The sequence below is a fragment of the Cucurbita maxima genome, unplaced genomic scaffold, assembly GCF_002738345.1.
Source record: "Cucurbita maxima cultivar Rimu unplaced genomic scaffold, Cmax_1.0 Cma_Scf00004, whole genome shotgun sequence".
Lineage (NCBI taxonomy): Eukaryota > Viridiplantae > Streptophyta > Magnoliopsida > Cucurbitales > Cucurbitaceae > Cucurbita > Cucurbita maxima.
The window spans coordinates 829,457-855,923 of NW_019272020.1; the positions used below are offsets into that span (position 1 = coordinate 829,457).

A 26,467-nucleotide genomic window follows, 5' to 3' on the forward strand; every position below is an offset into this window, starting at 1 on the left:
CTGACACTGAACGGAGTATTAGCGAGAACGATAGACCTTCAAAAAAAAGTAGCAGGGGAAAGATAAAATCTCTCCCACATATACATTTTTTTTTTTAAGGCAAGAAATGGCGAAGTTTGAAGAAAGGACTATTTTGCAATTTAGCCCATTCTTTGCAATTTCCATGTCGTGCACAGTTTCCCATTTTTCCCTACCTCGTATTAATGTCTCTCGTCTTGGAATTCAATGCCTTTTAATTTCTCTATCATACTTGGCTTTTTTTGCTAAACTACAAATTTATTTGCTTCTTTAGCTAAACTACAAATTAAATTTGGTTTATCAACGTTTAAAGTATGCCTTTGTTTAGTCAAATGTAAATTTTCTAATACCTACTTAAAAAGCATACATCTTTACTTTTCTTTTTTTATCAACTCTCAAAAATATAGAAACATAGTATTTTTTTATAAGGGTGTAGAAACCTCTCCCTCCAAGACCATACAAATTTGGACAATTACAAATGACATTGTAAACGTGAAGGGTTAGGATGAGAATGGAAAAGGATAGTTTGGGAATGCGTCCTCCACATGGCCCATATGTTTGTTTAGAATATAGTACATTTTTGTTGATGTGTGGCTTCTTGGATTCTCTGTATCCCATCAAAATCTCATCTCAGACCCATCACATGTCTCTTGTCTTATGCCTTCCTACACAGACATAGACGTTATTGTTTTCGGCTTGTGGGGGCTTTCCTTTATTTTCTTGCACACTATGCATTTGCATGCACCTCGCCGGAATTTCTGAAACCCCCTCTTCTTCTCTACAAGCTAAACCCAGAATCTCAATGCCCAGAGCTTGACCCATCTGGGTTTGGTCTTAATTGACCCAGTTGTTGCAGTGGCTCATGATGCAAATGATTAGAACAGCACCGCAGTTTGAGTTTGAGCTCCGAAATCAACTTGATTAGCATGAAAAGGGAAGCAAGAAGTGCAAGAGTGTCAGGGGTTAGGAGGAGTGGAGGGTATGATTTAAGAGGATTGGGAAAGCTGAAAGGTGTCTAGTTCCGAAGAGACAGGGGGGCGGGGCCATCCAAACTCGATTTACATTGTAATGTGTTGTGCGATTAAACTAATGGAGTTGAAGGGTTTTCACGTGCTAATGGCGACCTTTGCGGCTATTTCAAACTTGATTCTTACTTTTTAGGCGGTGGGTTCAATTCATTGCGGCCACTGAGGCGAGGGGAGGCGAGGCGAGGCGAGGCGGCTAGGGAGGGAGCTTGGCGAATCTAGGGAATCATGTTCTTGTTTTCCCAACTTTGAAAAACTTTCACAATCTAACAATTTTGTCAAACTCGATCACTTTTCTGTCCCCTCACCTTTTCAAATGGATGGAATGGATCGTGGGCCTTGTTGGCTGGGCCAAGCCCAACCCATTATCAAATGGGCTGATCGACACCAAAACCCAAACCGGCCCTTCTCGCTAGCCTACTGATTAATGTATAAAGAACAGTTTATTAATTAAAAAAAAAAAAAAAGAATTATGTGGACTGTCATGATTTATGGTCAAATTGATGATCTGTTTCGCGCTGTGTCAGTTTTGTTGGCGGCGAATGCGCAGAACATCGTGGAGGCAGAGGGCGTTTCCAGTTGCCACGTCTGTTTCCAGTCATTGCCCTTTCCCAATTCCCTCCGCCTCATTTCCCCGTTCTCTCTTGCTTCGTTTCAATCGTCCCCATAATCTAACCTACCTATCGTCTTCTTTACTCGGAAACCATGAATATTTTCAGGTTCGCCGGCGATATGACCCACTTGATCAGTATTTTAATTCTTCTTCTCAAAATGTATGCTACTAAATCCTGCTCGGGTAATTATCAGTGTCACCTCCCCTTTCCTTCCATTTTTTTTTTTCTATTTGGTTCTAGCATTGAGGAAGAGAAAATGGTACGAAGAATTTGGAAACAAGCAGTGTGGGTCTCCCTGTATTCTTTTAGTTTATGTCTCATTGGTGGATAAATGGAAATGGGATTCTGATATCGACTTCTTGAAGCAGGGCTTTAGTCAGTTCAGCTTCCGGATGGTGTTATAACTGGTCAATTGAATTTTAACTTTTGAAATGAAGTTTTGGTACTTTTTGCGCTGATGATTGGAGCATTAGGGCTTTTTTGCCCCCCCTTAGTTTTCGAGATAACTAGGTTCAAAATTAATACTTTACCGAGTTGATTTTTGTGAGTCGGATATAGGTAGTTTAGAGAGACCCTTCATCTTAATTGGAATATGAATGTGGAACTGATATTAAAAAATTTTATTTTGAAGGAATTTCTCTCAAGACTCAGGAGCTGTATGCCATTGTTTTTCTGGCCCGGTATTTGGATCTATTCACGGATTTCATATCTATCTATAACACTGTGATGAAGCTGATTTTTATAGCAAGCTCTCTGGCAATTGTTTGGTGTATGAGGCTGCATCCAACCGTGAGGCGGTCATATGATAAAGTTCTTGACACTTTTCGTCATTATTTTCTTGTTGCTGCATGTTTCATTCTCGCCCTTTTAGTGAACGAGAAGTTTGGGTTTCAAGAGGTGAGACATTTTTAATATAAATGATTTTAGTTTGCGTTTGATGGTTTCAGGGTAGGCATTGGCAATATACATAGTTATCGATTCCGTTTCGTACAATTGATGAGCCTAATCAGTTCATTTTTTCCACATTTCATCCCAATTAGGCAATTTCCATATGTAATTAAAACCAAGATGATAATCTGTTCCCTAACTGCAAAAGTTCATAAATTGGATTTGGCACTAGAGCATCACTGGAAACTCTCCTGGTCAAAAAATCATGAGCAGTTTTCTATCGCGGTGCATTCCTTACCCAAGTGTGATTAGGTCTTAACTATTGTCACGAAATATTTGCGTCCCCTTAACGAACAATTCGAAGAGGTCCTGCAGAAACATAAGCGTCGAAACTAAAATTTTTGCAATGTAGTTTTATCATTTCCTATTACCCGTTTGCCATGTTACCTTCATAGACATGATGATTTCACTTTTGTTGATACTTGTTAGAAATGCTATATTTTATCATTTTATTACTGTATAAATAATCCACATTGTTACTCTGATCCAATCCCCATTTAGGGTTTCCCATGTACTTTCTAAATGAGCAAGGATATGATGCAATAGAAAATGATATTGTTGAACTTTTTTTGCTCCAGATCTTTTGGGCGTTTTCAATATACATGGAGGCCGTAGCAATTCTTCCTCAATTAGTTTTATTGCAACGAAGTGGGAATGTGGACAATTTAACCAGTCATTATGTCTTCTTTCTTGGGTTCGTATATTTCCCTTTACGGTTGTTGCTGCTTTATGGAAGGATTACGTTCTTGCTTTCATAACCTCATCATCTTTAAAGGAATATGATCACTCACTCTTTTTCCATTTCTGCTGCTGTTCGTATTAGATATAGTCGTATCCCTTAGAGCTATGACCAATCAAAACAATAAATTTTCTAATTGGCATATATAAATGGGTTTTTAGATTCACATGGACAAGGATTTGGGTCAATTGCTGCCCTGAAAATTTATAGATTTCTTTAAGTAGACTCCTAGAAAAGGGTCAAAAACTTTTGGATGCATTAGCATTATGACACTTATTCCTAATGGTTTATGAAAAATCCTTCATGTATGATGTCAATGGACTAAACAGCCATGCATTATACATCCAATATATTCTTCAAGAAAATCTTACATGTTTGTCATGAATTTATGATTGTTTCCGGCCATTTTATCATGGAGAAGGTTTTGACAAGTGGTTTGCAGATGAAATTTGTATAGATATTACAGATACAATTCCTGTTGATCTTCTTGGGAAGAAGCTCTTACTTGAGCTTAAATCCAAGCTTCTTCTTGTTGTACCCTCTCGTCATTGTTTTGCAAAAACAGTTCTTCTGATTGGAACTAAAATCATTCTGCAGAGCTTATCGTGCACTCTACATCCTCAACTGGATCTACCGATACTTCACATACACACACTTCAATCGGTGGATAGGTAAAGATTTGGGTTGGTCTTGGTCACACAAACTCTCAGTTGTTATCATTAGATGTCTTACATGATGTTTTGTTTCTTGTAGCTTTCAACGCTGGCCTGGTTCAGACAGCTTTATATGCTGATTTTTTTTACTACTACTACATTAGGTGATTGAAGCAAACTCCTAGGGTATTGTTTTTGTTTTCTTATACACTGCTGTATCATATCGTGTGATAATTCCTTTTTTTTAATCTACCTTTTGCAGCTGGAGAAACAATGCGAAGCTTCGGTTGCCAGCTTGATTAGATCTGGGTTCAGGGTATGATATTATGGAGCTTGAGATCCAGCAAAGCTTTTACATGGTAGGTAAACTTGGCTTGGGAGTAGGGATAGAACACCTAACTTCAATCATCACAAACTCCTTTGTTTCTGTGTAGGGTACCACGGGTGGGTTCATGATGGAAACTGACATTTTGTAGGGACTCTTTGATTAACCTTGTTCATAGGTAATATAGTTTCTGAGGTTAGGTTGCTTTTCTTCATTTCTAACTTGTAAGGATTTCCTTGGGAAGACAAACTTCAAGATTATATAAGCTGATGCCATTCTCTAGTTCCTAAGTTCATTGCCAAGGAAACCACTTTCCCATTGTCACAGAGAACAAATTTGAAGTTGATTTTTGTTACGCTACTAATAGATATCAATTGAAATATGGTTTTAGTTTTAGTTTTCGATTAATTGTAGTAAATTCAACATTGAGTTCTTAGCATCCTCCTCTGTCATTGTTGTGATCAAATTTGAAGCTGAGTACTCATTTGGCAAACGTGGTCTTTGTGTTTGTTGACAACTTTGAAGTTAATTATTAGTAAATTTTTGGTAGTGTTGTACAATGTATAAGGGTTGGCTGAAACAATGTAAAACACATCGATGTTTTGTACGGTATAGCAGAGCTATCTACGAAACTTTGCCTTTTCCCTTTAGTTGCAGTACAATAGCTCGTCACTAATGTTATTCAAGAAGTCTCTGACGGTTTCTGAATTTTCTTTTTCAACTTCGTTGTGCTTCACAGTGTATCATTGGACAACTCTCATACTTTAAACTGCAGCTACCGCTTATCAAAGCCAAAGAAGAATCAGTATGTCTGATCTGAAGATAAGGCTGATTTAGGTGTATCGGAGGAAGAACATCTAGAGATAAACGAATCAGAGTCATTTTGTGTTCTGAAAAGAGAGAGTTTCTGTAAAAGACAACTTTGAATTTTGAAATGGTTGGATGTATAGTGAAATGTAAGGTTTGTTGAACTGAACTAATGGTCATGCCTACTAAGGAGGGCTATTCTACTACATTTGAGTTTCTTTTTTTGCAGTTCAAGTTAGTGGTATGGGAAGTGAAGGCTATGAATCGAGTCTTCTGAGGTGAAAGTTGTGAAGACCCCCACTGGTTAAAGCAAAGAGCAGAGGCCTACCAAAGTGCGTTGCCAATCCCAAAAAGCTTCACCGTTCTTCTCAATTCATGATTGCAAGTATGAATCCCTTTTCAAGTTTTCAACCCCAGGCCAGTCCTTGCCTTGCTTTGAATCCTGTTCCACTACTTTCAAATTTCTGTCTTCTCTTTGTCATTTTTTAACAACTATTAGTTTGGAATTGAGGAAAGGGTTCAACTAAAGAAGAATAACCAGAAAAGCTAAATAGGGAAAGGCCAAAAAGAGCCAAATATTAAAACTTTTGGCTTGTCTGTGTCTGCATGTGAATGTAAATTGATGTCACCGATGGATTGAAGCATGCTTAGTGCCTTCATTATAATCATTAAAGGATGTCTTATTTAACAAATACAAAGATTAGAAGGAATATTGTGGGAGAATGTATGATTGATTGATAAGTTAAGAGAAGAAGCAAACATTGTGGTGTCCGCCATTGGAAGTTAGCTGAGTTTAGTGCACTAAGTTTGTCTCATTTGTGTCGGAACTATGGAGCGTGAGGGAGGACATAGTTGGCCATCGACAACCCTCTTAATGAAGACTCCTCATTTTTTCACTTTGCATATTAATTCCCCCTCCTTCACTCCACTGCCTTTTTACTTAACCAGATTCATTTTCTACCCAAACCACTCATTGTTATCATTTTAGAAGGAAGCTTCTTTTATGTAAGCTGGTTGAGACTCTTATTAACCACTAAAAGAACGGATCGAGATACATATTCCGACCAGTGCCTTGCATTGTCCAATGACTAAAATTGGTTCCATGATTTGATCACAGCCGAAGCTCATCGATCACTTTACAAGCATAGACTTCACAAATATTTGTAATAATATGACCTCCAGGCTGAGGCTGTAAATATTCTTGAAACCATATTATTAAACTGAGCTTGAGGAGCAGCCTTTCTTCAAATTGAAGCAGAGTCGCTTCATGGAAAATCAGAGTATTATTAAGTACCTGTACTCATCCTCTGTAACTGCGTTGCAATCTTGACAGTGCTGCTGCAATGGCAATGGCTTCCTTTTCCTTTTCTTTTCCTCTCACCTGCGCTTTAAATCCTTGCTTTATTAGAGCCGGACCTCCATTTCCGGCCTTAATCTAAGACACGGTCAAAGTTTTCGCTTTTGCTTTTTGCAAAGAAAATTCGGCTCTGCCCTTTAGCTCTTTTACTACTTCCTCTGTTTTCCTCTGCCAATCACCAAAGCTTCCACCATTGGAACCTCTCACCCTCTTATGAGTTCAATATAGCTCTCTTTTTGAGTGTGAGCGTGTGTTCTTTTTTTCTTATGGAAACGATCAAACCCAAATCATGTGTGAAGAGCAAGACGAGATTCGCCAGGACATTTCAGAAGGTAATCAATCTCAGGAACGCGAAAAGGATCGCGTCCAGTAATGGCATCTGTGTTCTGGTTTCCCACAACAAGTTCAAAGAAGATTCCGGTATTCATGGAGGAAAATCCCAAGTCTTCGAGAGAAGTGAAGAAGATGTCAAAGCTCGAAACAGGGCAGTCATGGAAGCTCTGGTTGCGAAGCTTTTTGCAAGCGTTACTTCAATCAAAGCAGCTTACGCCGAGCTTCAAATGGCACAGAGTCCTTACAACAGCGACGCAATTCAAGCTGCAGACCAAGCGGTGGTGGACGAATTAAAGGTCATTTCAGAGTTGAAACGAAGCTTCTTAAAGAAAGAACTCGATCTCTCACCCCAGGTGACGTTAATGCTCTCGGAGATTCAAGAACAGCAAAGTTTGATGAAAACCTACGAAATTACGATTAAGAAAATGCAGGCTGAATCGGAGCATAAGAATGTCGACATTGTCTCGTTGAAGAAAAAACTTGGTGAATTACTTTCGTTCAACAAGTCGTTGGAGAAGAAGCTGGATGCAAGTGGCTCTTTATCCATGTTTGATAATCTTCAATTTCCGGTTTTGAATCCGACCCACTTTGCCCAATTCCTCCATTATACCGTAAGATCCATCAGAAATTTCGTGAAATTGATGATCCGCGAAATGGAATCAGCAAGCTGGGACCTCAACGCGGCCATCGAATGCATCGTCGGTTCGGACACCGAATTCCCAGAGCCAACCCATCGAAGCTTCGCTTTCGAATCGTTCGTCTGCAAAACAATGTTCGAAGGTTTTACAACCGACACAAATTTCATACTCCAAAACGATTCCCTACCTCTCGATGAGCAGCAAAACCACCAAATGTTCGATAAATTCAAGAAGCTCAAACCAGTAAATCCAAAAATATTCATATCTCAAAACCCCAACTCCTCATTCGCTAAATTCACCCGCTCCAAGTACCTCCAACTCGTCCACGCGAAAATGGAGTGCTCGCTCTTCGGAAATCTAAACCAGCGGAAAATCATAAACTCCGGCGGCGTTCCCGACACGACGTTCTACGCCGCCTTCGCCGAGATGTCGAAGCGCGTTTGGCTTCTGCGATGTTTGGCATTTTCACTTCACAACGATGTTACGATCTTCCAAGTGAGGAAGAAAAGCAGATTCTCAGAAGTTTACATGCAATGCGTTACCGAAGAAATATTGTTTTCTCCGGCGGACATGAATGATTCCACCGTAGGATCCGGGTCGGAGCCCCGAGTTCGGTTTACCGTCGTTCCGGGTTTCAAGATTGGAGAAACGGTGGTACAGAGTCGGGTTTATTTATCGCCGCCAAGACGCTAAAGTCGATGGCGGGTAGGAACTCGGAACGAAGGAGATGGACTGTTCGGAAAATCTCAGCCGTTAGGTTTAAGCTTCCATGACCGTTAGATCAGAATTGATGCAGCGAACTGTAAACTATTTTGAATTTTTTCAATGAATTGTATAAATATCTGTATTGTAATATACAGTCAGACATATGATATTAATATATATATTTAATCTTAAAGTAAGGTCCTTACCATAGAACATGATGATATTATTGAAAAATAAATAAATGAACTAATTCTGAACAACACTATCATGACTTCTTCTTTTTCTTTTGAATTAAGTGTTCCCAACCTATCTTCTTTTTATACTAAATAATTTGTTGGATTTTTTCGGAGAAGTTTATGATCTCACAATCTACTCTCTTGGAAGCATAGCATCTTTGATAGCCACATCGTTCGGAATATGACTCTAATACCATTTGTAATAGCCTAAGCTCACCGTTAGGACATATTATCCTTTTTGAGCTTTCTCTTACGGGCTTTCCCTCAAAGTTTTAAACGATTGTTTCGTTTCCCTTTCCAACCAATATAAGACCTTAGTGTTCTTAGCTCAAACAAAGAAAAGGCTCATACTACAACATACCCGATGCTTAGAATCCATGTCAGCAAAACACATTCTTATTAACAAAAATGTAGTGCAAATCTTAGCAAAATATAGGAAATTTACAGATTTCTTGTGAGCAAAATGAAAACGGTTCAAGTAACAACATTGAGAAAACAAATGCACTCAAGAATTTAACAAGAAAAAGGACAAAGGACATCATTTATGTTGTCCATTTTTGGTACAGTTTTCAGAACAAAATGAGTTCAGGCTTCTTCTGTTTCTGACTTTCTAATCGAACTCTGATCATCATCCCACCACCCAAAGATTTAGTATGGAATCAAACGAAAGGTTGTGAGATAACAACTCCCTGGGGACTGCCAACTTCAAACCAGCGTGTAAATATCAATGGCTGTGCCTCAAATTATATTCACAAATCATTCAGCCATCTTCCTCTCTGTTGTTTCTGTTACATCCTCCCAAGTCAATCAAGTCAGTCAGTCCATATAAATTCCATTCCATCCCCATCCGAGTCCCCAATGCCAAGACTGAATGCTTCCCCCTATTTCATACTTTTGCATCCCACTTGTATATATCAAGCCATTTCCATTTCCAACAAGCCGAAAATGAATACGATACTAATCACCAGCCAGCGAGGTCAGTTTCATCACTCGCTTAGGAGGAGAAGAGACTGCAGGACGTTATACTACGCCACCATGGAGCAAATATGTCAAGGGGATTCTGGAGGAGAAGAAATGTCAGAAACTTCTGCAAGGGCTTCAAGCATGTTTATGACCTCAGTTGTGTCATCCAAGTAATACTTGGCCTTGCTTGGTTTCTGTCCGACTGTGCAGGCAAAAACTAATGTATTGGAAGAGAGGACGCCACTTGAGACTGCATGACCAATGATCTCAAACATGTCTTCATCAGATCTATCATCACCAATGCATAGCACAAAATCAGCTCGTCTGCCTGCGTCCGTCATTGACGTGAAGATCTTTTCTGCCACCAAACCTTTACTGACTCCCTAAAAGTAATAATACATATTTGAATCAGTCTTCAGAGACTCTTAATGAGCGAGAGAACTTGTTTCTATCTTCCCAAAAAAATTCAGGAACAACTCAATTGGCGTTATTTTAGAAACTTAAAGTAGAAGAAATACCTGTGGCTTCACTTCTACAATAAACTGACCACTTTTTACAGCGACTGGTTCATTTGCCAGCACACTTTCAAGGTGATCCAACAGTTCCTTGGCCTGACTGCAACCAAAATCAGGGTCTGCATCCCGGTGGTGCCACACCAAGGCACTTTCCTTGGTTTCAATAGAAGAGCCGTCAGTTGCTTCTGTATATAATTTCATGACTGGCTCTGCGATCTGTATCCAGCCAAAATCACTACCTTGACCACAGTTTTCCCAGTCCTTATCAGCAGACCACCTGATAAATTCCAAGATTCAAACAACTGCTGTATATCTAAATACAAAAATGAAAAGGAAAATAGATGGAAGAACAATTCCTTTTTTTTTTTTTTTTTTTTTTGGGGGGGGGGGGGGGGGGGGGGGGGGGGGGGGGGGGGGGGNGGGGGGGGGGGGAGGAGAAAAAAAGAACCAAACCTCATAAAGTAGCCATGCTCGGCAGCAATTCCAAGTTTATTGCAAGAAGAAAACCAGTTGCCCAAACTTTCACGCCCTCTTCCACTGACAACAAAAACGGTATTCCTAACATCATCGCAAAGAGAATCTATGATTGAAATAACTTGACGACTTGGGGCCTTATCAATTGATGTTTGTGGCATGACAGTGCCGTCATAATCCAAAAGTATGGCCCTCCTTTTCGACCTCGAATATGCAGCTACAATGGCATCAATAGACAACTTTCTAAAGTTGGGATCAAGTGCTACAACTCTGAAGCCAAAGCCCAACCCAATTCCCCAGCACCGTCGTCTGAAGTGATCCTTACAAGTTCTTTCCATATCTTGGAAAAAACTCTTTGACCAGTACGCCACATCATGTGTACTCACATATTTATAATGCTTTTCATGGCGCAATTGCTTTTCAGCATCAGCCATTGATATTGCCTCATTCAATGCTTCAGCAGTAGCTTCGATGTTCCATGGGTTAACCCGTATAGCACCACTAAGAGAAGGGGAACATCCCATGAACTCTGATATCACTAGCATGCTCTTCTGTGGCCCATTTGATTCTGAACTATAATCTGATCCAGAGGTTCCCTGCCTGCAGACAACGTACTCATAAGGTGTTAGATTCATCCCATCCCTCACCGCTGTGACTACAACACATTCGGCAACCGTGTAATATGCAGCTCTTTCAGTGAGAGAAACAGGCCGATCAATGAACACAATAGGCTCATAATTTGTCTGTCCAAAACTTTCATTAATTCTCTTACAGCATTCCTGTATTTCCTCTCGTATTTCCTCAAGATCTTTCCCCTTTCCTCTAGCTGGGTTTGCAATCTGTATGAAAACGGCTCTTCCCTGCCACTTTGGATGTTGCCTTAGCATTTGTTCCATTGCCAACAACTTCAGATTGACCCCTTTGAAAATGTCCATATCATCAACTCCAAGTAACACAACTTTCCCTTCAAACTGCCGCTTGAGCTCCTGTACCCTCCAGTCTTTATCAGCAAGTCTTAACACTGACTCCATCTGGCCCATGTGAATTCCAACAGGCATGATCTTTATCCCCACAGTCCTTCCAAAATATTCCAACCCAATATAACCCCTCTTTGACTGATATTCCAAACCCAACATCCGACTACAACAAGACAAGAAATGTCGAGCATAGTCGAAAGTGTGAAAACCAATAAGGTCAGCATTCAAAAGTGCCTTAAGAATCTCTTCCCTCACTGGTAAAGTTCTATATATTTCTGAGGAAGGAAATGGACTGTGAAGAAAAAAACCCATCCTCAATCTTGTAAACCTTCGCCTCAAGAAGGAAGGCAGCACCATTAAATGGTAATCATGAATCCATACAAAGTCATCATCTGGGTTTATGACCTCAATCACCCTTTGGGAAAAAATTTTATTTGCTGCAACATACGCCTCCCACAGAGACCGATCAAACCGACCACCATGAGTTGCAGAGTACGGAAGCATGTAATGGAATAGTGGCCACAGTTGCTGCTTACAAAAACCATGATAAAATTTTGATAAAATTGCCTGAGGCAAAAACGCAGGAACACACTTAAACCTCTCCAACAAAAGCTGGGAGACATCATCTTGTTCGGATGAATCAACATCCACCCGCAAAGATCCTACATACAAAACCTCCATATCTTCAGGTAAACCATCCTTGAGCTGCCACAGCAAAGAGTCTTCATCCCAACTAAAACTCCAGCCTATATCGTCCGGTCTACGCTTAGCTTTAATAGGAAGCTGATTGGCTACAATAATTATACGGTCTTGCACAACTGACGAAGGTCCCTCAGAAGTCACACTATTTGCCTGCTCATCATCAAGCTCTGATATTACCCCCGTAACAGTCATTACGCGTGGAAGTCGCTTCTTCTCACGACCCATGATGGGAAAATTCCCAGATGCTAAATCTAAAAGATTGGTATACGATTTGGACATCATCTTTACTGACCTAATAAAAATTTCCAACTCAAAAAAGCTTGACAAAGAATCTCAAGAGAGTATTCACAAAACACAAGACGAGTTTCCTCCTTCTTCAATGTCTAAAATTAGGCAAGATCTGCAACGGGGATCGCATAAAGAGCAGAGCGTCACAACAAAGACCAAGTACAAATTTCACATGAAAATCGCACACCCAAAGTATCAAGAACTTATAAGCATCAATTAAAAGATACACAAAATTAGAACATGATCCACCTAAATCCTTCCGAAATACCAAAAACGGGGAGTCTGATAAAGCTGAACAGGAAAATAAGTAGAGAACAGAAATTAAGTGCAAGGTAGAGATGAAGATGCAAAAATGATTACCAGGAAGACGCAAAAAATGAATAGTAAGCAGCGGGAAGAACGATTGTTGGGGGTCGGATCTGAAATTGGAGTGAATAAATGAACAAATTTGGAACTTAGGACTGAAAAATCTAGGGTTTGGTTTTGGTCTCTCTCTCCAAGCCAAAGAGTCGCAGTACGGCCTCTCCCTTTCCTCTACCTTTTCTTTGCTCTAAACAATTCCCAAATTGCAATCTTTTTCCTCTCTGGAAAAAAATTATTTATATAATACCAAACAAAAAAGAAAATAAAAAAAGAAGAGGATAAGGTCGCCCAATAGACTACCCAGTAATGCCAACTGGCTATGACCAAGGTTCAGTCCCACGCGCTCCCAGTTGCCGCTGCTGGAGCAATCGCTACGTGTCGGGTGGTGGAAGTAGCCACGTCAGAGAACCATAGCGAAAGGAGAGGAAATCGGGTGCGGCGAGGAGCAGGGGAAGAGGGTGATCCTGATGACTGAAAATGGAACGGGGTCTGGAGTTTGATACGGGCACGTGCTCGATAAGGGCGCCGCGTGAGGAGTTTAGAAACGGGAGTGGTCCAGGGGCGTACCTGAGTGGCCGCAGGTGGGGACAGGCAAGTCAGGTTTCGGTCACGAGGTTGGTCCACGTGGACAGCGAGAATAGGCGTGTTTCGGATGAGGAGGAATACAAGGGTACGTGAGGCATTTTGGTGAGAGGGATGTCATTGGTGACGTCATACCCCAAGGGAGGCCGTGGGATTAAAAAAGAATAATGAATAAATAAATAAATAAATGGGATGCATTTGTGGTTAGGGTTTGGTCCGGTGTTTCTGGTTGGGAGGAGGGTGAGATTAACAAAGCCTTCGATGAGAGCTCAAATGTCATTTTCTTGTCTTTTTCTTTTCTTTTCTTTTTTATTTTTTACACAAGAAATATATGTATTTTAAACACATTAATCTACCTTAAAAGTTTATAAATTTGTAATAAATATCTATTTCTTTAGTATTTAATGCGTAGACCCATACCATTTAAAAATTGTTCTAGAAATATCATGGACATAATATTGAATTGTATAGGATAAAGATTTGCGTTACAATCAATAAAGCATTATAAAATCGGACTATAGTATAATTAAATATAAACTTCAGCACTTGCGGTTCAAGTTGCTACGTGGACCGGCCCACAACAATATTGAAACCCAATGGGAGCCCAAAGTCCACTTGTTTTGGGCCCTGTCACTCACGTTTTGCCCATCAGAGTGGGCCTTTAAAACGTCGTCGTTCTAGGCATCTTCCTCATGATGCGGGAGACCTTCATTTATGGTCACAAATTTCTCGAAAATTTTGAGAATTTTCCCCCCATAATTGTTGATGCTCATTGGATTAAACTCACATGGGGTACAATTTTTCACCTCTCAATTTCGACATGGACAGCGGTTGAAAAGGTTCCCAGAAAAAAGAATCGAGACGTTAATACTTATTTACAGAGTTCGTAGGCTGCATTTGGCAGGTTTGGCTCTTCTTCAATCCCTCCTACAACATGCCTTTCCTTTCAAGATTCGTTACATTTCACCAAATTATGTTCACAAATTATTGAATGAAACTGTTAGGATGCAATGCAATTTGATTGTCGAGAAGAAGAAGAAGACGAAGAAAGATGGAGAGGAGCTTGAAGCTAAGCCACATAATGGAATATAATTATCAATCCATGTTTGTACAACTACTCTATCTATCAAAGAATAAAATCCAAAACCCAGAATAATAATGAATATGTATTAATGGCCAACGCCGGGGCTTGGAACGGACTGTACAAGGTGTCGGGCAGTGAGCTTCTGGTCGAGGACCATGGCATGGCCTTTCTTGCTGGGAGTGGAAGAGGGGACGGTGCCCTTGGGAAGGGCAGCCAGAAAGAGGCTATCCGTTCGTTGGAGTCTGGCGGCGTGTGAAGTGGGAGCAGAGGATGCGAATAGAAGGGTCAGAATGAGTGGCCAAGTGATGAGTTTGAAACAAGCCATGGAGAGAAAAAGGAGAGATCTCGATTCAGTGATGAGATGGGGTTTTGTTTTGGTGGAGGATTATTTATACAGGTGGAGGGAAGGAAGCTCCCTTAGGCGTCGTGCGATTGAAGCAAAGGGTCAATATCAAATGGGTTTGACTATTTGAAAATGGACAGAGAGAGAGAGAAAAAAAAAAATGGGGGGTGGAATTCGGTGCGTCGTAAGGTGGCCGCCGACGACTGTAGAAGAAATGCAGGTTACAAGTTGTGGAGATAGTCCCCTGTCTCCACGGCAGAGCAGCCCCAAATTGAATATCCAGCCCAACTCATAGGAGCTGCGCTGCCGCCATTTACTGCATATCACTCAAACATAATGGTGAAGGGTGAAGTTGCAAGTTCATAACATACAACATCCCTGGCATTCAAATCCATGCTTTTAATTTTGGTTGACATAAGGTAATTCATGATGGCTGTGGGAAAGAAAACTTATATTTTAATTCATGCTTTAATATGTATTTAGTTAGGTTGAGGGGATAATTTGGTCAAAGGTCCAACTTTACGTTAAGGTGATAAGTCATATTCGTAAGTAGACTTGCAAAAAAGATAGTCATACTAGTGTAGTGTTGAGTCCCACACGCTCTAATATGAGATTTTGCATTCAACCAAAGCTCGACATATTGTGAGGCTCGTGAAGTTAGATTCACATGGCTTCAACGACTCTACGTGGATTGCGGGCCCTTATGCTTCAAAATTCTACCCATAACAGGTCCTATTCAAATTGATTCGGTTGGATTATTTTGTAATTGTGGGTGTCCCTTGTGATAAAATAAAATATCCATTTGAATTAATGTAGTTTGTAGTGAAAGAAGAGCAGACACAAGGTGGAATGAAGAGGAGTCATAAATATAGGCTGCTTCAAAGAAAGAAGAAAATTTATGACATTTTCCACCAACAAAACTTCGTGGAAAGCCGACATTAAAAGTTAGATAAAGAAAGGACATATACACACAAAATGTTTCCTTTGGTTCGAAGAAACACATTTTTTACCAACAAAAAGTAAATTAAAATAAAAATCGCACATTTTTCGATGTTATTGACGTTGGAATTGTTTTGTTTTTGTAGGAAAAGTCAAGCGTATAAAGAAAAGCCAAGAACTAACGCCTGGTTTGCCCATACCTCAAAAACACACCCACCCTTTTCATGTCCATTCATTTTAATGTATATTAAGATAAGAATCTTAGCCCACAATTCAGACAACCCCTCGTGGCTACTGCTTTTTTTTAATTTTCTGATCATCTCCCCGCCCATCATACCTCAATCTCTCTTAGCTTACACAAAAGAGAAACATAATCAGAGCAGATGCCACCATGATGAAAGTTTGGTTTGGATTCATATGAGAATGAGGCAGATTTGAAGGAGCAAGGTCTGGTTTAGATTTGACTGGAAACTTGACACTCAAAAAGAGAAATTTTATTCTGATGTGAAAGCAAAACAAGGGGAAACAGGTGCGAGAAGTCCAAGATTATGGTTGAAAAAATGAAAAAGGGTGTCGGAGGGTTTGCTGGGAAGAATGCAAGAGGCCCCCATTGTCAACAACAAAGGGGTCTCTGTTTGGACAGGATGTATCCATTTTCATGGCCTAATACTCAAAGGATTGAGCTATGTGACGCACGAGTCTCCATTATTTGTGACTTTTGGCCTTCTTTTTGGAAATTTTGTTTGTAATAGCTGAGCTGTTACCCCATCCCCCACCGTCACCAAAATTTGTCCTTTGAGTTTAATACTGGAAAACTCATAAGTCTCCAAGAAATTCAATGACCCAATCCACTTCCTCTGTTGTGTGCTTCATACATAATGGGCTGCCACTTCTCCTGGGCCTGCATCCCGAAGTAATTGGATCCATCCAACGACTGGGCCCACTGCACATCAAACTAATCCCGTCTCTGCACCTACCGGAATAGCGATTGTGTGATACTTGTTCTAACACAGCGAACAAATCGGCCGTATGAAATTCAAACTTTACAAACAACTTTGATGTAAGATGGAGTCACGGGTCACGTTTGAGAGAAATATTTTAGAAAGCGTGAAAGAGAAAATGAGTTGAAAACGATGTGAAATAAATAAATGTTATAAGCTAAAAACGAATAAGTACGAAGTATGAAAAATTGCAACTAGTCGTATCTCCTATAGTATATTTTGAGTCATTTTAGCCATGACATATGTAGACATGATTTTGGTCATCAATCATCCTCTCGTATTGACACAACAAAAGGATGGTAAAAGTTGAAAATAAACGAAAGGGATTATGAATGAAAATATGGCCACAGGCAACACGTCTTGGATAGACATGATCAAAACATTCGATACGCAGCAACAAGTAACACGTCTTGTACAAGTATGACCATGACACTAGACACACAATTTTTTTATTTTTCTTCCTCTTTTAACATAGTTAAGTAGGGATGGGTAAGAAAAGCTCTCAAGATGTTGCACCAATAAGTCTACATGGGCAGATATGCTGTCATCATCCAGTTATTCAACAGGATTAGTGATATTAAAATGATTGAGAGATTTAAGTACAGATGGATTAGTGATATTAAAAGTATGTTAATTTGGAAGAGAGGTTTAATCATCTGTAGCTAATTAATTGATACTCAGCGTTGGATGTACTGGCGATGAGATGAGTTAGTGCACAATGTAGCGCTGACATACCCAATAATTAATTTTAATGTGCTCACCAACTAATGTTTTTGTTAGAATAATGCTTCTCTGCAGTGGCAAGGTTTGGTCAGGGAGTGGGGGAATGCAGAGAGGCAGAAGTTTCACATGCCTAGAAAACAAAACAAAAAGGAAAGCACAGTGTTCAATTGGAACTTGAAAGAGTTGGGGTTCAGATTAACAGCTCAAAGAGATTCATGTTAGAGGCTTCAACTATGGATTAGCAACAATCTGTTAATATCAACTATTGAACTTGTACAGAATAAACAAAATAGGAACTGTATTGGGTGGATCTTTTTTTGTCTTCTTGGGCCCTCTCTGTTTTTGTTTTCTACCCTTCAACTGTGAAGCTCCATTATTGATCCCGTAATGGAAGAATGGAAGCATAGCTGTAAAGATGGCAGCTTTCAGATTTGCCTCACAGAGCACCAAAACACCTACAACATATAAACTGCATACATCTAATTCGAGAGAACCCCAGAACCACAAAAACGAATATCAAGAGATCTGTTAGTTCAAATCTGAAGTGAAAGGCAGCATCTTACTCGGAATTTGAAACGACTTTTCTCCTCTCTTTTCCGACGAGAACTCAACACACTCTCTAGTTTCCTATGCAAATCCGCTTGATTGAAAACTTCACCCGAAGCGCTCAGATAAACACTGCGTTGAAGAGGGGGAGACCAGAGGCCGCTTCTCTCGTAATCGAATCCAAATTCTGTGGCATCGAAGAATTTCTGAAGCAATCTGTCTGAAGTGGCTTTGGATACCTTCTGAACTCTGGGAGTATGGGAAGTGGCAATGAAATTAGAAGGTGGAAATGGCAGTTCGGGGATGGACATTGATGGAGTCGGGAACCCAATTGAATTTGAACCCCAGAAAAACAGAGATTAAGATAATGTTATAAAATAAAGGGATCGGTGGTTGAAGAAGACAAAGCAGTTCTCTTTTTCGGAGGTTTAAATGAGATGGGTGAGGAATATTGAAATGGACGTATGTGGCTGTGCACATAATGATAGAGAAGACGTGACTAGCATGATGGTGAATTTGGGCTGTCTTTTCTCCCCTTCATTTGGGTCCAAGGTCTATTATTAATAATAATAGAGCTGTTGGGTTCATTTCATTCAACTTTATTTTGAGAGACACCCCTGTTTGGTGGGCGTGGAAGGCAAAGGAATGACACACCGGAGACTTCAGAATCAAGTGAGCTTATCATTAATGGAGGGTTTGGTTTCGCAGAGATGAAATTGGAGGGTAATGTGTAAAAGGGGTTTAGATCAAAGAGGAAAGGAATTTATTGACCATTCCTTATGGAGGGTTTGAATTGCAACAGATTGAAAAAGAGTAGCCATATAATGATTGACCCATTAATGCATTCATGTGACATCAGAGATTCCAGGACTTGGCAAGGCCCTGTTTGGAGCATAAGAAGAACAGGGGAGGAAAATTGGGTAAATTGTAATGAATAGATGAGTAGACATATATTCGCTGAAATTTTGGGAGCTTGTTTTTCTTTCTCAAGTACTTACTCTGATGAAAGGATGCCATAAGAAAAGGGTGCAAGGGATCAGAATGGCAGCCTAAAATGGTCCGATTCTTTGCTGATTTTGACTTTAGGCATTAATTAGTGGTGGGTGCTGGTTAGTTTGTGGAATCTCTCTCTGTCTCTCTCTTCTGAAGTTCGTATATTATATGAAGCAAAAAAAGTGGAAAGGGGTGTCATTAAGACAGTTTTATGGGGTTAATCTTGTCCTGTCCGCTCCTACTTTCAAGTTTTGAAAAGGGACAATTTTCTTTGTTGGTTCTGCCATCTCCAGCTGCAGAACGCGGCTCCTTCGCATTATATTTCTTCAAACAAACAAAAAAAAAAAAAAAAAAAGGGTTAAATTAATTTTTTTTAAAAACATAGCTCCGATAAAAAAGAAAAGGATTTTTACAGTGCGAGAGATAAAGTCGCGCGATCTGAGAAAAACCCTCTTTCTGTGTGTGTCTCTCTCTCCCTCTGAATCTCCACGGCTCTGTACCTGAGAGGTCTTCAGCAAAATGTCTGCGTACAGAGCTGAAGACGACTACGACTATCTCTTCAAGGTCGTCTTAATCGGAGATTCTGGCGTTGGCAAGTCCAATTTGCTTTCCCGCTTTACCAAAAACGAGTTCAGCCTCGAATCCAAGTCTACTATTGGGGTTGAGTTTGCTACTCGTAGTTTGAATCTTGATGGCAAGGTTATTAAGGCTCAGATTTGGGATACCGCTGGCCAAGAACGGTGATTCTGCCCCCTCCTTGCCTTTATTTGCTTTCTATGTTACTGGTTTTACATTTTATGATCTGGGTCCTTGTCGTTTTAGGTGGAAATATTGTGCGACATACTGGGCTCTGCTCTTGTTTTATTGTTTTTTCTTTCTTGTGTTGCTTCTACTGATATTGAAATGTGCCTTCCCCTAATATAATTGTTTTTTTTAGCTTCGATTAGTGGTATTTATTATGTTTGTTTGGTTCCATAGGTTAGTTGTTGATTGAAATGGGGTACCAGACGGGTTTGGTGGATCTAAAAAAGAGGCTTGTTTGAACTTGTTGAGGATTGTTGATGGGGAGTTCACATCGGGTAGGATACATTTCTATTTGTATTAGGCCTTTTCGGGAAACCAAAAGCAAGGCGATTAGAGTTTATGCTCGAAGTGGACAATATCATACTATTGTAGAGGTTCGTGATTCCTAACAGAACTTAGGTTACTTATATCTAACCGGATACTTGGTCATCGTGCTAGATGCTACCTTGTCCATAAAAAAGCACAGAGAAAGGAACAAGAGAGATAGCAAATCAAGCCTTTCAATCATATTTTCAATATGGAAAGCCTTTTGATAACTCCAAATGCAATTTTGGTTTGGTAATTTATATGCTAGAAACATGTCTTTATGACTTAAAGCAGGAGCCCTTTTCTCTTAACTTGTAACTCAGGCACGATACGAATTGCGCAAGCAAATGCACCCAATGTTCTTGAGTATGTTAGAAGATTCATTAGCTGTAATGTGAATTTTCAAAAAGCTTACTGTTTCTTTACTTTTCTCTTCCAAGTAGTTGTCTTTCCATTCTTAGCAATTGTGTTAGGCTCTTCCGCCTCTATTATGTAAGTGGTTGAGTGTTGGTTTATAAGTGCCGAGAAAAGTTTACCTCTTCCATTAGTGTTTGGGGTTGAGTGTGAGATCCCACATCGGTTGGGGAGGTTTATAAGGGTGTAAAAACCTCTTCCTAGCAGACGCGTTTTAAAAACCTTGAGGGGAAGCTTGAAAAGAAAGCTCTAAGAAGATAAAATCCGCTAGCGGTAGGCTTGGGCTGTTACATTAAGAGAGCAAATGAATATCAATTACTAGTATACCAAAGTCAGGTTACAGTAGATCCGTTTAACTGATTTTGAGAGGTCATGTCTGTGTGAAGATCTATTTCACAGTTCGATGCATATTCCATGTTGATGTAGAGATGGTTGACATGGAGGGTTAATTTTTAAAGCCTATGAGACTATTTCTATGAGAGCCCACATCGGTTAGAGACGGGAACGAAGCATTCCTTGTAAGGGTATATAGAAGCCTAACTTTGAAGGGAAGTTGGAAGGAAAAGCTAAAAAATGACAATATTTGCTAGCGGTGGACTTAGACTGTTACAGTTTCACCTCTTTTACTAGTTTTTTTGAGGTGGACAGAACCCATTAATGCTAGTATCCTGGATGTTCTGCAGCTATAAGATTTATGTTTAGTGTCTTGTTTATCTGGAAAAAGTGGCCCAATTCTGTTTTCAACGAGTGAGGTATGGTCATAAGATAGTTTGGACTGAACGATCTTTTTCTGTACTGAAAAATGGGAGGTTTACCTGTATGACAGACTTTAGACTTAGTTTCATCTTAAAATCTGCACTTGCTTTACTTTGCCACATCTCTCGTCTCTGTCCCCTTAACTCCTCAAGTTCACAGGTATAGAGCGATTACGAGTGCTTACTATCGAGGAGCTGTTGGTGCCCTGATTGTGTACGACGTTACACGACATTCCACATATGAAAATGTTGAGAAATGGTTAAAGGAGTTGAGAGATCATACAGATCCCAACATTGTAATAATGCTAGTTGGCAACAAATCAGATCTTCGCCACCTTGTGGCAGTCTCAACTGAGGATGCAAAATCATTTGCTGAGACAGAGTCCCTCTACTTCATGGAAACCTCTGCTCTTGAAGCCATGAACGTGGACAACGCCTTTGCTGAAGTGCTTACACAAATTTACCACATAGTGAGCAAGAAGGCTATGGATGCTAGCGACGACGCTGCTGCATCAGCCGTTCTAGCGAAAGGGGAGAAAATTGATATCAGTAAGGACGTCTCCGAGGTCAAGAAAGGCGGTTGCTGTTCCAGCTAAACTACCAATCTGAAGTTGCTGCAGCAGTCAGCCGGTTGTCTGGTCGATCGACATCTATTTTAAGTTCTGTGTTACATATAGCAAGTACACCGTGATGTGAAATTTTTTCCAGGGATGCATAGAGTAGTAGGGGGATTCATGGGGATTGATTTGATGTATCTTCACTGTGTTAACCACTGATACGTTGACTTCTGATGCCAAAAATACCGATGATTAAGCTGGTAGATTTGTGAGTTGGGAATTACAGTTTTTACTCATTTGACTTTGAGGGGGTTTGTTTCCAAGCAGTGAATTGTGAATTGTTATCAAGACCAAGATTTGTTTAATCTGTTTGCATGAACTATAACAGTCAACCCCTCGTGGGAGTGTTGTCAACGTCCCTCGTTAACACTCCTTGTTAGACATTATTATTCTTTGACCCATTATATATAACCGTGTCTGTTAGGGATAGATATGTTTCGTTCTCCTTTACAACCGATGTGGGATTTCACAATCCTATTTTCTTGGAGGCTAGCGACACCCTCGGTGTCTGGCTCAAGTTCACCACTAGTAGATATTCTTTGTTATGACTCGTTGTGTACCACTAGTAGATATTCTTTGTTATGACTCGTTGTGTATTGTTGCGTCTATTAGGGAGAGATTTTTACACCCTCATAAAAAATGTTTTGTCCACTTTCTATGGGGGGCCAGCGTCCTAGCTGGCACACCAACCTATATATGCTAGATTAGTGGTAGAAGATGTTCGGGCGTGGGAAAAGCTGGTTAGAGTAGTAAATTATGGTGAAACTCTGTCGTCCATTTGCCGCAATTTTATGCAGAAAGTGGAGCGAACAAAGCATTAGAGGCCAACCAAATCATTATTTATGCCACCCTACCCAAATCAAACTTTATATATTTTTAATAATAAAGTTCAAAAGCTTATCGGTATCGGGTGTCACGGGTCGAATCTTTGGTGGGTCTCATATTGGGCCTCACCCTCAAATATCTTTTGACCCGGATTCTTTTGGATCCTCTTTTCCTTAAACCTCGGCCCATTTTTAACTGATTTTAAGGAAATCAAATTCACTTTATTAAATTTGTTTCCGTACAAAACATGTAATGATTATATTACTTTAAAAAAAAAATAATGATGAATATATTACGTTTGATTAGTAGAGACATCGAATTTTAACATTTTGTTAAATAATAATAATTAAGTTTAATGCTTTTAATGTTAATTTAAAAATATAATTAGTGCAATAATTTAGAATCTAATTTAATATGCTCCATATTTTCTGGCTGTTTCAGTTCAGCCTCTTCCTTCCAAAACCACTCTGTTTTTTGTATTTGCAGGAATGAAAGAAGAATACAAGAGATTGCGATGGAAAGAAACACTCTCATTGAACTGATAGCTTAGGAAGTGACTAAATTTCATCATCTTTCTCAGGAGTTTCTTTCTGCTGCTGATTTGCAGCCAATGATTTTCCATCAATGGCTGCATTAATAGCTTCAGTTATATCACATATGTTAAGTGATTGTTCATCTTCAGCGACAGCAATGGCTTCCATGGAAAAACATTCACTGCACGAAACTTTAGCTTGCAGAACATTAAGACCCATTTTGTCAAATGCTTCCAACACTGTAACCAATCTGTCCCCTCCCTTTTCGCATCTCACTTTCACTCTGAACTCTTCTCCGACCTTCTCAACCTTCACTTCCTGCTTTCAAGCATTCATAAACCATTTAATTTGCTGTAATATATATTAACTATTAGGAAGAATGGAGGGAAAGGAAGGACCTTAGGGGCATGAATTTGCTTTACAGAGTTCAAGTATTCTCTTTTCATGGACAATAGATTTGAATACTCTCTCTCAATTGCTTCCAGCTTGAGCTTGAGCTTATGAAGGAAGAGAACAGCATTCCAGAACTCACTGCTCTGTTTTCCCTGCATAAACAGAGGACTTGATAACTAATGGCCCAAACAAACTGAAGTGACAAAACAGAGACAAAAAACATAACCAAAACAGAATGTTTTAGGAATTATTACAGAGGATTGGTATGTGGGTAGTGATCGAACAAGGCGTAGCTTCTTGCGTGAGTCGAATCTTTTCTGAAACGTAGAAACCATGTCTGTGTCTCTGTTTGGCTCGAACTTGCTTACCAATTAAGACAAGTTAGTGAAGAATATGACCTGAAATGAAGGGTCTGGCTTTTTATAGCATAAAAAGTTGGGGGGTGTGTGTTTTGAAAGGCCAGATCGAAATAATCACTCAGCTACTTTCCTCTTGTTGTCATGTGAACTCGAAAACAGAGGAACCCCATCTCTCCAAACTTATTCGTACGTAAATACTTCAAAGCTTACACACATATATACAGGACAAGGTGGTATGTGGGGATTAAAAATAAGGTTGGAGATTGCTTTTTCTCCTTTATTTTTTGCTTCCCTCGTTATGAGTTCGTACTCTACATGTTTAAAGAGGATACCTTTAACTTTTTTTTTTTTCTTCTCAATTTAAGAGATGGGAAAAGCAACTACAATCAATAGTACGACATGTATAGTGCTTGTCCTCGGGTCTAATGTTGTCTGGCAAGTACATTGCTTGCTGTGGCTACCTCCATTTATTTTCCACATTACCATTTTAGATATCCCTTTTTCTCTTTTTGTAATCTTGTGTGTGTGCTTTAATGACGTGCTCTGTCTCCTGTCACTCAAAGCAAAGGCTCTTCCAAATTGGCAATGGCAATGGAAATGGAAATGGGGAGTTAAAAATGTAGAAAAAGTTGAAGAGGAAAGTCCAAAGGTTAGGGAGAGGATGTGGGAAGTGAGTAAGTGAAGCATATTGTGGGGAAGAAGACAAGAAAACAGAGCACATAGTGGGGGTTTGTCAATATCAGTGACTAAGGGTGAAGCATGAGCAGTACTAGAATTGAGACATGCATGGGCAGGGCAGGGCAAGGCAGGGCAGAGCAGAGCAAAGGGGAGGGGGGGCTTCACAGTTCACAGTTCCCAGTTCACTCACGGGGTTCCCCAGTTAGCTGCCATCGATTGTATATTGTAATGTAATGTTATGTTGTTTTGTAAAAATGGGAAGGCAATAGCAACAGAAATGGGTCACATGTTCTGACACTTAATTTTTGGACTCTGTTTTATTCTTTATCGTTCTATCTACTTCGGGTGTACCCAAAACAAAAGAAAATAAAAGAAAAGAAAAGAAAAAGAAATCCTGAGGCTTTCAGCCTTTGGATGTAATGATATATCAAACAAATTAATCCCACCTGCTCTGATCACTGTTGGGCCATCTCTTAGCCTTCCCCTTCTCTATACGCACCCTACTCCTATTTTCCCCTGCCTTTTCTCTCTGTTTCTTCCTCCTTATAAACCACACTTTATTCTCTCCTCTCAGAAACTAATCCCTCGATTATGCTACTCTTTATTACTGTTTTTGCTTCTGTCAGTGGACAAAATTTTGAAATGCTTTGGCTTTACCCATATGGACTTTTCGAAAATTCTGTATGCCTCTGTTTTTCTTATGAAGATTAATATTCTGATTTTTATTTTCGAAGAGAATGATATTTAGGCGTTGTTTGTTGTTTGTTTGTTTGTTTTGAACCATTTTCATTCTCGTAGGCTAGGCACTGCGCTTCACAGGTAGAGTGCCAAATTTGTCTGTCCAATGGGAATGAAAATGGTCCTGAATGGGGAGTAGTTAATACATTCTTTAACAGGATGAGTAGCAAACTGGAAAAAAGGTTTGGGTTTGTGGGGGTGGAATGAGATGATTTTGTTTAAAGGAAACACACACATGTGAACCTCACATTATTGCTTATTAACAAAACAGTGAGCGCATAAAGCCAAAAAGGCTAAAAGAAACTCTGTATTTTAGTTTGCAATTTGTAAGCACGCAGCTTTTTGTTGGGGTACGTACTGCTTCTTCTTTTTTCTACGCATCAATTATTTTCAACACCCCCTTTTCTTTCTTCATCCTACTTTTCTCAACCCCTCATCAAACCGCTTCACCGTTCTTCTTTTCATATTTTAGTCGTATGTGATATGAAAATGCGTTCTTTACTTATAAACCCATAATCAACCCCTTACTTACTCAACGTGGGACTACTCTCCCAACAATCCTTCTCCCAAACAAAGAACATCATAGAGTCCCCCCCTGAGGCCTATGAAACTCTCGAACAACCTCTCCTTATTCGAGACTTGACTTCTCTCTACAACCCTTGAACAAAGTATACTCAAAGTATACTCATTGTTCGAAACTTGAGTCACTTTTGGCTACTCCTTCAAGACTCGTAACTTCTTTATTCGACATTTAAGAATTCTATTAACATGACTAAGTTAAGGGCATGTTATGGATCACGGACCAATTTGAGCATAAGCTGATTTTGACCTCTTAATTAGTCGGTATAGAACTCCTCTCCCACCAATCTTCAACATATGGGACAGGCCACAACACTTCCAACTGGAACTCAAAACCTTGAATCACAAACATTCATGGTATGATTAGGAGGAGGGCAGAACAGATAAATGAAATTACCTGAGTATATATATATATGTGTGTGGTAGAACAGTTGAATGGCAGGGCAAGTCTCTTTTGGCAGATGAACCCAACGTATTTAATGATGTGTCTGCCAAAGGAGGTCCGCCCTCTCATTCATCTCTACCCCTGAAGGAGTAATGTTTGGTCTGTTGAGAGAGTTGGGTGTGGATGGAGG

General features: G+C 39.8%; 5 protein-coding genes and 1 long non-coding RNA gene across 15 annotated transcripts; 3 read left to right on the top strand and 3 right to left on the bottom strand.

The window, feature by feature from the left end:
• Nucleotides 1-1,487: 1,487 nt before the first annotated feature.
• LOC111478619 (ER lumen protein-retaining receptor A-like) lies at nt 1,488-5,849 on the top strand. 8 transcript variants are annotated; one of them, XR_002717509.1, is made up of 9 exons: nt 1,494-1,629; nt 1,763-1,839; nt 2,289-2,554; nt 3,184-3,299; nt 3,942-4,015; nt 4,098-4,161; nt 4,260-4,356; nt 4,432-4,500; nt 5,062-5,849. XR_002717509.1 is itself a non-coding variant. In XM_023122987.1 (7 exons), exons 1-7 carry the CDS (start codon nt 1,535-1,537, stop codon nt 4,294-4,296), a joined length of 729 nt encoding a protein of 242 aa, XP_022978755.1. In that variant the 5' UTR covers nt 1,495-1,534; the 3' UTR covers nt 4,297-4,954. The 8 variants fall into 8 exon arrangements, 1 of the variants encoding a protein (XP_022978755.1); XR_002717511.1 differs by having other exon boundaries at nt 1,488-1,629; nt 4,098-4,183; nt 4,260-4,441; XR_002717508.1 differs by having other exon boundaries at nt 1,495-1,629; nt 4,260-4,500.
• Nucleotides 5,850-6,338: 489 nt separating this feature from the next.
• LOC111478578 (protein GRAVITROPIC IN THE LIGHT 1-like) lies at nt 6,339-8,341 on the top strand. 2 transcript variants are annotated; one of them, XM_023122929.1, is made up of 2 exons: nt 6,339-6,419; nt 6,786-8,341. In XM_023122929.1, exon 2 carries the CDS (start codon nt 6,978-6,980, stop codon nt 8,148-8,150), a length of 1,173 nt encoding a protein of 390 aa, XP_022978697.1. In that variant the 5' UTR covers nt 6,339-6,419; nt 6,786-6,977; the 3' UTR covers nt 8,151-8,341. The 2 variants fall into 2 exon arrangements, with proteins under 2 accessions (XP_022978697.1, XP_022978694.1); XM_023122926.1 differs by having other exon boundaries at nt 6,344-8,341.
• A 422-nt stretch (nt 8,342-8,763) lies between these two features.
• LOC111478556 (probable alpha,alpha-trehalose-phosphate synthase [UDP-forming] 7) lies at nt 8,764-12,900 on the bottom strand. The gene is made up of 4 exons (XM_023122874.1): nt 12,678-12,900; nt 10,330-12,429; nt 9,880-10,153; nt 8,764-9,744 (listed from the first exon to the last, which is right to left on the bottom strand). The coding sequence occupies exons 2-4, from the start codon at nt 12,309-12,311 to the stop codon at nt 9,448-9,450; spliced, it is 2,553 nt and encodes an 850-aa protein (XP_022978642.1). The 5' UTR covers nt 12,312-12,429; nt 12,678-12,900; the 3' UTR covers nt 8,764-9,447.
• Nucleotides 12,901-17,516: 4,616 nt separating this feature from the next.
• On the bottom strand, nt 17,517-19,178 carry LOC111478646. 2 transcript variants are annotated; one of them, XR_002717523.1, is made up of 2 exons: nt 17,916-19,178; nt 17,517-17,807 (listed from the first exon to the last, which is right to left on the bottom strand). It is a non-coding gene; the product is annotated as an uncharacterized LOC111478646 (long non-coding RNA). The 2 variants fall into 2 exon arrangements; XR_002717524.1 differs by having other exon boundaries at nt 17,517-17,821.
• A 124-nt stretch (nt 19,179-19,302) lies between these two features.
• Nucleotides 19,303-22,133, top strand: LOC111478625 (ras-related protein RABA1c-like). The gene is made up of 2 exons (XM_023122995.1): nt 19,303-19,631; nt 21,331-22,133. Exons 1-2 carry the CDS (start codon nt 19,411-19,413, stop codon nt 21,764-21,766), a joined length of 657 nt encoding a protein of 218 aa, XP_022978763.1. The 5' UTR covers nt 19,303-19,410; the 3' UTR covers nt 21,767-22,133.
• A 933-nt stretch (nt 22,134-23,066) lies between these two features.
• LOC111478631 lies at nt 23,067-24,138 on the bottom strand. Its single transcript, XM_023123002.1, has 3 exons — nt 23,793-24,138; nt 23,544-23,690; nt 23,067-23,463 (listed from the first exon to the last, which is right to left on the bottom strand). The coding sequence occupies exons 1-3, from the start codon at nt 23,871-23,873 to the stop codon at nt 23,170-23,172; spliced, it is 522 nt and encodes a 173-aa protein (XP_022978770.1). The 5' UTR covers nt 23,874-24,138; the 3' UTR covers nt 23,067-23,169.
• Nucleotides 24,139-26,467: the final 2,329 nt, after the last annotated feature.